At 51.4% G+C, this 12,189-nt stretch overlaps 1 protein-coding gene across 1 annotated transcript in view; it reads left to right on the forward strand.

Moving 5' to 3' along the window:
- The window catches only part of LOC311611114 (Na(+)/citrate cotransporter), a 28,035-nt gene extending 21,734 nt beyond the window's left edge, over window positions 1-6,301 (forward strand). The window contains exon 12 of the mRNA XM_084862957.1: window positions 880-6,301. Coding sequence (XP_084719083.1) covers window positions 880-1,011 — 132 coding nt within the window. The 3' untranslated portion in view covers window positions 1,012-6,301. The remainder of the gene's footprint in view (window positions 1-879) is intronic.
- The last annotated feature ends 5,888 nt before the right edge of the window (window positions 6,302-12,189 follow it).

Genomic DNA, 12,189 nt, shown 5'->3' on the forward strand with positions numbered 1-12,189 from the left:
TGGGTCCCACATTGCCAAGATGGACTTCACCAATTAGCAGGAACCCATAAGGACAGGCAGGAGGGACTAGGCCGAGATGGGTCACAGGGGTGGATACCAATGACAGAGATTGACTGACAGGGGTGTCTACAGGCGTAGAAGCGGGAACAGGGGAAGGCAGTGCCTGGGGGAGATGGGGCCTTGTAAACAGATGCAGCTGGCGGAGGAACTCTCTTAAGTTCTACTTGGGCTCTATCACCTCTGCCAGTAGAGGGGCCGGTCTCAGAGGGGGACAGGCAGGAAGGGAGGGTCCTCCCTCAGTCCAGTCAGGTGTGAGTGATTTCAGAGCCTCTGCTGGGTAGCTTTGGGAGTCTGTGGAGCATTCTTAATAAGAAACCATGGACCACAAACTCAGTTCAGATCCCCAGTGAAGAATCTGCGCAGGGCTTGAAGCAGTGGTTAGTGAGCAAGAAGAAAGCCCTGGCATCAGAAAGAGCCAGGGAGGTTCTAGAGAAACCAGCAGGTGCTCCGGGGATGCGGAGGTGCTGGGTGAGCACAGGCCTAACGTCAGACCTCAGCTCCCCCAATATTTTTTCTGAGTGGCCCGGGGTGTTGCCTCATGTCCCCCCATAAGGCCCAGTGTTGTAAACATACAAGCAGGCAGAGACCCCGCCATCATGCCTGTTTCCCAGAGATGCTTGAGCACCGATGACACTTACTGGCTATGAAATTGCTCTGTCTGTGGGGTAGGGTGAGCACAGAGCATGGCTCAGGGATGGGGGCTCAGCAAACCAGCCTGCAGCCCCTTCTCCAAGAGCACTAGTTTCCAGTGTCCCTTTCACCTCTGTTCTGAATCCTGCTGACGTGCGGGTGCTGACTCTTGGCCCTGATCTTCTTCAGGTGAAAACAGGAATAATGATGAACATAATTGGAGTCTTCTGCGTGTTTCTGGCGGTCAACACCTGGGGACGGATCATATTTGAGCTGGACAGTTTTCCTGACTGGGCTAATGTGACTCATATGGAGACTTAGGAAGAGCCACGAGAGCATAACACAGCCCCCGTCTTCCTGAGGACTCCCGAAGCTTCTGGCAAACCGTACAGCAGACCTTTGGGATTGACACCCCAAAGTGACCTGATGATGCCCTCACCCCACAGAGACCCAGGCCCAGGTCCTAGCCAGGGGACAGGTGGCAGAGGGCAGGTTTGGAAATTAAGGGAGCCTCCTAAGACACAGATGGCTTCCATCTTTCCGGGACCATGCCACAAACTCTGGGACTGGCAGCCTACACACTGGGTTCTGATGTCCAGTTGCTTAGTCTCAGGGTCATCTAAATGGGGATCAGATCCCAGCTTGGGAGGTGAAAAATGACCTTCCAGAGCCTGTACCTCTTGCTGCTGACCTTGAGCTGCCTCAGATCACTCCTGTCACTTGGAAGGGACAACCCAGCCCAGGGACAGAATGTCTGGTCCTGGAATCTTCCTGCTGCTGGAGTGAGAGTGGGACTCAGAGCCTCCTGGAGCCACCAGGAGTGTAATGCCAACACCCAAGGATGCGAGATTTGAACTGATAACTTCCGGATGACGTCACCCATGGTACACCACGGGCCAACCAGCTCCCCTCCTTACCTTGCTCCATTAGACTGACAGTTCAGAGCCCTTTCCCAGCTCTCTAGAGCGCCTCCTTCACCTCCTAGGTCCCTTCGTTGTCTGGGCCAACATTCACTGGGATCTCCTTGCTGGGGTCCTCTGATACTCTCTGTTCTCCCAGGCAGCTCAGCTTGGCTCTTCTGGGAGTGGGTCTTCCTGCCACCCCACACCGTTGGGATCACACTCCAGGTATGGGAAGGGTGGCTTCTTTGGGAACACAGTCGGGTATCTAGGTGCCCCCTCACCTGAAGGCCCAGAGTGGATACAGCTGTGAGCTGCCTGGAGCAGCGTCCCTTTGGAGTTTGTCCTTCTAGAGTTTGAGCTCCCCTGGGGAAAGCCTTCCCTTTGCTGACTGGCCTTCACAGCCATGCCTGGTGGGGACAGAGCATCGCTGAGAATGAGCAGTGCTTGGTGGTCTCTGAGCAGACAGCCCCTGCCATGAGTGAACCTGTATGAAATTGCTGGAGCAAAGACCTCAGAAAGACTGTGGGAACCCTCAGAACCCCTGTGAGTGAGACATGAGAGATGTCCATCCCCTTGCCCGGCAGCCCCATTTTCTTTCCTTGTGCTGCTGTGGGAGAAAGGCCAAAGCAGATAAGTGAGGTCCATTGGTGGCATATTTCAAGGCGAGAGAAAGTATGGGAACCCAAGGAAACCCCCTCATAAGCTGAGCATGTGCCTGGTTCCTTGGGTGGGCGGATTCTTGGCCACCACATCTGCCTCCCATAAAAAAGTGCCCGGTGCTGACTGACTGGCATCGGAAGGAGGGGAGGGGCAGGCAGATGAATGAACACTTATTGTCCACCTCCTGTCAAGCTCCCTGTACCTGGTGCAGCCACCACTTATCTCATTTGACCTTATCTCACCCACCATGTATCTCAGCAGCCCTGTGAGATAGGCAGGTGATAGTATCCTTGTTTGTCTTTCAAGAACCTGAGGCTCTGAGAAACCAGCAAGTCACGTCTCCTGTCACACGTCTAGTTAGTAGCACTTAGGGTTCCAATCCAGGTCTTCAGTCTCCAAGTCCACTGCTCCTTTCTTGAGTCACCAAGGGCCTTGTGGGAAAATGAATGGCCAAGAGCAAGTCCACCCCAAGGCCCTGCCTATTCAAGGAAGATCACCCAACAAGAGCCCCTTTCTGCCGACTCCTCTGACACGGACTCAGGACACTGTTGGGGCAGAAGGGGCTGATCTTTGCCCGAAGAAGCAAAGCATTTGATCCATCCTGTCATTTCTGCTCTCTCCATGGCTGCTCTGGGCGTGTCTGCCACACCAGTCTGAGGGCTCCGAGGACTTACCCAGCATTGTGACTGACCCAGAGCAGGCCACCATAAGTGTCATTGGTAAATAAACAAGTGATCAGTGTGGTCCGTTAGATGTACATTTTGTGGTAAAGTTAGTGAAGGTCATCCAAGCTACGCCGTGAAAGAGCAGGAGGACTGGCCAGGCTGATGAGGGCATGAGGTGTGATGGGTGGAGGATTCTACCGGACTCCATCTGTTTGATGGCTGACAAGCAAGCAGGGAGGGGGCTTCACAAGAGCAGATCCCACGGCTGGGGAGGCTGAATTATAGGCTGTTTCTATACAACTTCTCTTGAAGTTGGTTGGAGTTACACCAACAGTTATGGCCAGTGCCAATCAGGGTTGCTTTTGGCTACCAGTAAGAGAGAAACCCAGCTAACAGTAGCTTAAACCTTAAGGGCATTTAATGTCTACTTAACAAGAAGTCTGGAGGTAGACAGCTGCTGATATTGGTCCAGCCACTCACTCAGGCCACCAAGGGCTTGGGCTTTGCCATCCACTCTGACATCCACTTTGCCTTTCTCTACTCTCATGCTTGACCCTCATGCTACATACACCTCCGTATTGAAGTCAGGAAGAAAGAGGCGTGGGGTGGAGGCATGAAAGTATCTGCTTCATCTTTCCCTTTTATTAGGAAAGCAAAATCTCAGAAGCATCTACAGAATTCCCTTCATGTCTTATTGGCCAGAAGCCAATCACTGACAAAGGGTAATTGGAATACCATGAGGCCAACTAGGACCCATCTCGTGGGCTTGGGGAACTGGCCTATGTTTCCTGAAATGAAGACATTTCTACTCACTACAAAACCTGGGCTCTGATAGGAACAAAAAGGGGGAGCTATTGGGTAGGTGATGTCCATGGTCGGGTGCTGTGACCCTTTCAGAGGAGCCCTTACCCCAGGCTGCCTGAGTGGCTCCCTTTCCATGGAACTCAGTAGAAGCATGTTCCTAGGAGGGAAGAGAGTCAATAGTTGTCAGGTCAAGGGCTTTTCTTCAGCTCTGCTTCCAGTTCCCAAGGCCAGGACTCCCCTGGAGACCCACTGGATTGGGAGGCTAGAGCCTGAGTCATGAACTGAGCTTGGTCCCGACATCTGACACAAGTCAGTCCACTCTCTGGCCTCAGTTTCTATCAGGAAGGGGCTGGACCAGAGGATAGGTAAGTCCTGTCTCCCTTACCCCATCTGGTCCTCCATCTGCTTGGGCCAGATGAGGTCCCCATGCTGTCTCAGGGGGACTCTGCTGCACAGCCCAACCTATGTCCATCCGGGTCTTAGCCATTTGCTTGAAAACCCCTTCAGACCTTTTCCTAAGGACCTATCTTGCCTCTTATTAGTACACTTTGTAAAGAGGTTCAACCCATGTTCTCTTTAAGACAAACATGTCAAACTCAAAGGCTAATGCGGGCTAAATAAATGAGGCATGTGGCCTGCCAAGAGTTTGACATGCTTGCTCTAAGGCATCTGCATCAGACATTTGGGCCCAAGCTTGGCTGAACACAGAATCCGAACCAGGACTGCTCTCAACTGTGTTGCCAGGAGCCCACACGGATCCTATGCATTCCAAAGATCAGGACCCAGGGTTCCTTCCCCTCTGATCCCCCAATTGGGATCCTTCCCTGCCCCTCTGAGCTGAGAACTTCCTTAGGGAAAGGCCTGCACCTCCCTCTCTGACTGAACCAGGGAGCAGGGCACCTCCTGGGACACATGAAGTTCTCTCTCCTCCCTACCATCTCACACACCAACGAAAATAATGGATAGTGAGGTGTTTGCTCTGGACTTCAAGTAGGAAATCATGTCAGTAGCGCAGTCCAATTCTCAAAATCAATACGGGCATTCCTGGGTAAGGCCCTTAATGGCACATTCCTGTTTGTAGAAATAAAGACCAAATGTTGGTCAATTAAGAACCAGACCTTGCATCCTAATCTTATCTAAGAACCCTCTCCCCCTACTCCCACAGCCTCTGAAAGCTTTGTCTCCCAACCCACCAGGGAAGCGTCTTTTCATATTAAAGAATAATCCATCAAGAGGAATCTTCCTCACCATGGGATGAGTTTTCACATTCCTTCACAGAAAGCTTCTCATTTCAGGCTGAAATCTGCAATCAGATATTCCATTTCTTTCCCCAGGTGTCGTGATTCAGGGCTCTCGTTCTCACTTCCCAGCCCAAGGAATGTTCTCCTGGATCTGCTTGTCCAAACACCCCCTCCACCCTCAGAGACACAGGCCGTGACCCCTGGCCGTTCCAGAGCAGCATGTAGGCCCTGCTTCCAGCTGCGGAGGGCAGGGGAATACTCAAATTCAATCTCGGAACATCCTGTCAGCCTATCAAGAAACTTAAACTAATTTAAAAGATATGTTATATATGTTTTCATTGATTTTTTTAGAGACAGAGGAACAGGGATAGATAAATAGTAACATGGATGAGAGAGAAACATCATTGAAAGGTTGCCTCCTACACACCCTCTGCTGGGGATGGAGACTCAGGCTTGTGCCCTGACCGGGATTAAATGGGTGACCTTTTGGTTCTTGGGTCAATGCTTAACCATTAAGCCACACCCTCTGTGCTTAAACTAATTTTTATATTTAAAAAAACATGAGCAGGGTAAAAAAATGTTAGCAGTACAAATAGTACCAAGACAGGTCCCTCCCACTTCAGACCTGAGGCCTTCCTCCCCCAGGAAGACAGACACCATCAGCAGTGCCTTGTGCCTGCGTCCTCCCAGCGATGGTACACGGGTGTTAGCTTCTGGAACAGGTACACATCCTCTGTTACAGATGGGAGCACACCATACACACTTCCTGCCCTTGTTTCCACCGCCCACCCCATGACCCACACCCCAACCTGCTACATGTATTTGGAGATGGCTCCATTTCAGGACATACGAAGTTTGACTAGGGTGGGCTCTGTTTTAAGTCAGTAAACTTTGTTGTTAAACGAAGCCAGGGTTAAGTGCAGTTCCTGTGTGCAATTCCGTGATGTAGACAACTGTATCCATTGTGTCAGCAGCACCCCATTTCCATCTCCTTCCCCCACCCCCCCACCCCGAACGCTCTCCTGCCCCTTCCAGGAACCTGCTCCTGCCTTCCCCAGGCAGCCCTGTCCTGATTGCTGTTTCCATGGCTCAGTTCTGTCTGTTAAACTTTATATGAATGGAACCCTACCGTACCTACTCTTTTGTGTATGATTAACAAAATGCTTTTGAAATCCGTTCCTGTTGTGGTGTGTATCCGTTCATTCCTTCTTATTATTGTTGCTAAGGAGCATTCCATTGTACGGATATGCTGCAATTTGTTTGTTTTCCTGTGATGGGTATTGGGGTTGTTCCAGTTTGGGGCCATTATGAAGAAAGATGTTATTAAATTCTCTGAACAAGTTTCTTTGAGGACATGTTTTCATTTCTCTTGTACATATGTCTATGAGTGAGCCTCACTAATAATGATAAGAGCTGGATAGCATTCCATTGTGAGTCTATAGTATAGACTCTATACCATATAGGAAACAAGTGCCTACTGATGGGCATTTGGGCCGTTTCTAGCCTTTTGCTAATACCGGAATAAACATGTCTGTGTTTGCTTCGTGTGTGCCAATGTGAGGACAATACTTTCCTAGAATGAAGTGCTGGCTCAGGGAGTGTGTGTATTCACATACGGGACAGATATTGGCAAACTGCTCTCCAAAGATGTAGTGCCAGGACATGTTCTCAAGAATTGTGCCTGAGACCTCACGCTCCCACACCCTTAGCAACTCTATGTGTAATCAAACTTCTCAGTCTCCGCTGATAGTTCAAAAATGTCATCTTATGATTTCAATTTTCATTACTTTAAATTGCAAATAACATTGAACATTTTTCACATACTCATAATCCATTTGTGTATCTTTTTTGGGTAAACTCCCTCTTTTTCTCATTTTTGAGTGTTTTTTTTTTAAAGGCCATTTCTTATTAATTTGTAAGAACTCTTTATATATTGAGGAAATTAGTCATTGGTCACAGGAATTTGTAGTCTATGTTAAGCTCTGGTGAAGCTAGTTACTGTTTATTCTTTTAAATTTATTCCCCCTAGCTATTCTCACATATTTTTCCATAAGAATTTCTGAATCAGCTTTCTCTAGTTCCAGAGAAACCCTGCTTGGCCTTTACCCCTCTGGCTCTCTCTCTACTACTGTTTCCTTCTCTCTCTGGGGTGTCTTGACCTCAGCACCATCAGCTTTGGGACCTAATAATTCCTTGTTGACGGGAGCAGTTCTGTGCACTGTGGGGTATTCAGCAGCATCTTGGTTTCCCGTCACCACATGCCCATGGCAACCCTGCACCCTCCCAGCCCTGGTTGTGACAATGAAGAATGTGGGCAGGTGGTGCCAACTGTCTGAGGGACTTGCTCTGATTAGCCACACTCTCTCCTCAGAGTCCCTAGAGTGGGCAGAGAACACCCCTGCCTGCTCCAAATCTCTGCTCAGTGTTCCTTCTCAGCCTGTTTTACACCACAGTTCCCCTTCCTGCCCACACTCTCCATACTGCTCCTGATTTTCCTTTATTGTGCTTTTCATCTTCTAAAATACTGTATAATTTACCCCATTAGTTTTTTATTTTTGTCAGTCTCTCCCCTCCCTTTAAGAGTATAAGTCCCATGAGGGCCAAGATTTTTATCTATTTTTTTTTCTCTTCTGTATCCTCTATGCCTAGAACACACCTGGTACATTGTAGTTGCTCAATAAATATTGAATGAACGAATTAGTTGGAAGAATAGATTTGTAGGTTGGCTTAGGTGAGAGATGACATCTTGACTCATCCCTATATAGAAAAATGGTGTTTTCCGTATATTAAAGCTTACTTTTCCTATGTCTTCCAGTACAATTTTAAAGTTTCTTATAAATAAAAAATTCCAAATGATTTTTATAGTAAACATCTGCCCAGACTGGTTTTTATTGTTCTTACTAGAGGCCCGGTGCACAAAATTCATGCACGGGTGGGGTGGGAAGGAGAAAAGGAGGGAAGGGGGGAAGGAGTTCCCTTCAGCCCAGCCTGCACCCACTCCAATCCAGGACTCTTCAGGGGATGTCCGACTGCCAGTTTAGGCCCGATACTGGGGATGGTGCCTAAACCAGCAGTCGGATATCCTTTTCACAATCTAGAAATGCTGGCTCCTAACTGATCACCTGCCTGCCTGATCGCCCCTAACCACCTCTGCCTGCTGGCTTGATCACCCCTAACTGCCCCCCCGCTGGTCACCCCCAACTGCCCCCGTGCCACCTAGCCACCCCACACAGTCTGCTGTTCAGTCATTTGGTTGCCCTCACTAACCCCCCTGCCAGCCTTGCCACCCCACACAGCCTGCTGCTTGGTCATCCATTGGTTGTTTTGGTGGTGATGGCCCCTGGCTTTTTATATATTAGGATTAGTGGACTTGGGAATTTGAACTGCCTGACTTACGTGGGTGCGGAATGGCTGTCAGCAGGGTGCCAGGCCCCAGTGGCTTCCCTGGGAGGGTGACTCTGGGCCTGCAGTGATGTCTGGAGCCCCTTGTTCCTCACCACCCAGTTCAAGGTTTTCCTCAGTCTCCTGGGAGGCCTCTGCCTTGGCTGATGGAGCCTCCCAGGCATCCATCTCCCTCCTGCTCCCCAAGGGGGCTCACTCTGAGCTTTCCTGTGGGGCAGGGTGGCTACCTGTCCTGGCTGGTTCCCTAATCTGCTGGAAGGGGCCTGTGATGGGCACCGTCTGTTCAGTGGAGTAGGGTGTTGGAGGAGAGACCGTTCCTTGGTAGCCTCTGAGAGGACCAAGAATGAGGGCCTTCCTTCCCTGTCTCTGTTTCCTCAGATCCTGGCAGGGGGGCCCTGCTCCCCACCTCGCACTACACTCTCGCCCAGGCCTGTGCTGAGAGTGGTGGGGAGACGCAAGGCAGAGGCCAGCTCTGGACCCTCCTCCTGGGAAATGGGCACAACAGCTCTTCCAAGGTTCTGAGAACTCTGGGCTGGGCATACCCTGGGCACTTTTTGAAGCAGGCTGTCCTTATTTCATCAGCCATGGGTGCCAGCCTCCAGTCCCTACGAAGATGCTTGCCAGGACCACACTAGCTGCAGTCCACCCTGGCCCCCTCAGAAGGGCCTGAAACTGTGACCTAGAGCCGCTCATGGCAGGAGGAAGACCTGTGGAAGCTCCCGGCTCCCTCCTCCTGTGTAAGTCAACAGAAAACAAGATGTGCTTGGGAAGCAAGACCAGAGGTGTGACTGCTGGTGTACAAAGCGCTGTGTCAGGTCCGCCTTCCACTCTGCCTGGGACCACTGGGGCCCCAGTGGCCCTGCTCGGAGCCCAGAGTCAGGAGACCCAGCAGGCAGGTCTGGCCAGGGCCCTGCGGCTCCCAGGGCGGCTGGTGGCAGGCCCCATGGGGCCATGGCAGTGTCCTGCGGTTGGCCACTTCACATTTATAGCTGCGGGCTTCTCAGTTTACTGCCCCTGCAGCGTGGGCCTGGCGCCCTGCACCGCAGCTGTGGGGAGCGGGGTGCCTGCCTGAGCACTGAGCTGAGGGTGAACCCTCGCCCAGGGCCTGCCCTGCTCTCTGCCCAGAACCTGGTTTCAGGCCAGAGAAGCTGCTGGATGTGGAGGGTCCCCTGGCACCCCTGGCCCACGGGCCTCCATGAGCAGCGGGAACCTTGCCAGAGAGCGGGAACTGAGGGAGTGGGTGCGGGTGAGGGTGAGATTGGAGAGGGGCTCATGGCCAAGGCTGGGGTGCCTGGGGGCTGCTACTCGATAAGCACACGGGAAACACCCAGCTGCTGCTCTGCAGTGTGAACCCCTTACCCTGTGGGCTTTCCCAGGCAGCCTCAGCAGAGGCCTCCCAGCCTCAGGTGCTGCTCTCACAGACAGCTCAGCGGGGGGATGTGTCTGTTCAGCCCGGAGAGAGCCTGGGAGAAGTTAGGGAGGGAGGCGAGCTGTCTGAGCGCTGGCAGCCTTGGTGGAGCCTGGAGCAGGACGGGGAGCCTGACTCCAAAGCCTGTGCCAAGTGGACCCCAACTTTTGTCGAACTGGGGAGTGGGGTCCTGCTGGTTTGCCAGAGCTCTGGGAGGCCAGTGCAGATGGACCCCTGTCCTGCCCTCCCCACCTGGGCCCAGGGCCTGGCTCTGCCTGCTCTTTGGGAAGTCTGGGACGAGGAGGGCAGGTCCGAGAGGGAGGGAGTCTGGGGTCAGGCATGAGGCAGGCCTCTGGGGCGCCTGGAAGCTCACACCCTGCAATTGAGGGAAACCCAGGGGAGGGGTGGGGGCAGGTAGGGCCATGATTACTGGGTGGGGTGTGGAGGGATCCATGGGAGGGGGCTGGGCCCACCTTGGGGAGGTGAGGCAGGAGTGCACATACCTAAAAACGGAGCTGATTTTTATATAAATAGAACACCTGTTGGGTGTGCTTCTTTTTAAAGTTGGGATTTATTTCAGGTTCCCTTCCTCAGCAAACACCCAAGTGCCAGTCCATGGTGGGTTCAGCCTGGTGACACGGGCGGCTGACCAGTCAGGTCACGGTGCCCTCCTGATCTCAGATGCAAAGGGCAATCCGGTTTTGCCTTTACTGACCGCCCTGGGGGCCTGGTCTGTGCTGAACGGGGTTGCTGGGAAGAAGCAGGTCCTGTCCCTGCCCCGAGGGTGAGGCAGCCCTCCTCCAGACAGTACAGGAGGACAGGTTACTACCCTGATTCCCCGAAAATAGGACAGTGTCTTATATTCATTTTTGCTCCCAAAGATGCGCTAGGTCTTATTTTCAGGAGATGTCTTATTTTTCCATGAAGAAGAATACGGTACACATTTATTGTTAAATAAAAGCAAAGGAAATTTATTACCTGTATACGGTATGGTAGTTCGGTAGTTGTCAACACAAACCAGAAAAACTGTGAATCCTACAGTATCAAGAATTTACTCATTTATTCAATGACAATCACGTCATTATCTTCTGGAACATCATCATAACAATCCAATTCCTGAATTTCCTGGTGAATTTCTTGTGACTCCATTTCTTTCAGAATCAGTGGACCAGATCTCTCATGTTTAGCCTAGGGGAGGCCTTATTTTCGGGGGGATGCCTTGTATTTTACTCAGAAGGAAACCTGTAAATAGGTCTTATTTTCGGAGGATGTCTTATTTTTGGGGAAACACAGTAGTAACTCAGTCTGTGCCAATCAGGAAAGGCTCCAGGGCCTAGTCTGAGCAGAGCTTTGAAGGATGAATATGAGTTTTTCAGATTCTCTTTGGTTTCTTGTAACAAACAGTAAGCCCCTACTATGTGCTGGGTGTCAAACTCGTAAGAGAGGGACAGGACACAGGCCCTGCCCTGAGGAGTCCAACAGGACAATCATGTGAGTGGTGACAACAATGTCTTAAATGTTGAAATAGAAGTGTGTGTAAGATGCATCAGAGGCCGGGAGGGACCCATCCATTCTTTGTGGGGACATAAGAACAGGGGCTGGCTTGTCCTGGGCTTGGCTGAGGCCAGGGGAGCTGTGTGTAGCGGGAGAGTTGTGCTAAGAAATAAGTACTTGGGCCTGGCCTGTGTTGCTCAGTGGTTGAGCATCAACCCATGAACCAAAAGGTCATAGTTTGATTATCAAGAAGTCATGGTTCGATTCCTGGTCAGGGCACATGCTTGGATTGCAGCCTTGATCCCCAGTGGCAGGCATGCAATCAATAATTCTCTCTCATCATCGATGTTTCTATCTCTCTCCTTCTCCCTTTCTCTCTGAAATCAATAAAAAAAATATATATTTTTTAAAAAAGAAATAGGTACTTGGATTGGGCTTTCTTATGTCCACCTGCTTAGTGAGTTTCCCAGAGGCAGGGAACTACCCAGCAGCCAGGAGTGGGCCTGGGTTTTCAGGCCAGTAGTCTGTGGATGAGCTGCGTTCTTTGAGCAATGGGACTCCAGCTCCTACTCCTTCACATTCCAGCTGGGTGGTCCTGAGCCCCCTGCTTCACCTCTCTGAGCTCTCTTTGCTCACAACAACAGTGGTCACACAGGCTCGGCAGGAGTGATGTGAGTCAATGAGGTGTGTGCACAAGGTCTCCTGCAGTTTGCTGATAAAGAGACAGGAGGCAGGACTGGTCATGGGAGAGCCCGTGGAGGAAGGGATGGTGGTCTATGCACCCAAGCCCACCCTTGCTCTGTCAGGGGTGTCTTTATGGGGAGGAGAGTGGCATTCTCTGTGGGTCCCCGGACAGGGAGGGGTGCAGCCCACCGGGAGGGTTGCCTGCATTGACCCAGGCCCGGTTGTCACAGTGTCCTGTG

This window comes from Pipistrellus hanaki (assembly GCF_964339955.1).
Source record: "Pipistrellus hanaki genome assembly, chromosome: 16".
In the NCBI taxonomy this organism is placed as follows: Eukaryota; Metazoa; Chordata; class Mammalia; order Chiroptera; family Vespertilionidae; genus Pipistrellus; species Pipistrellus hanaki.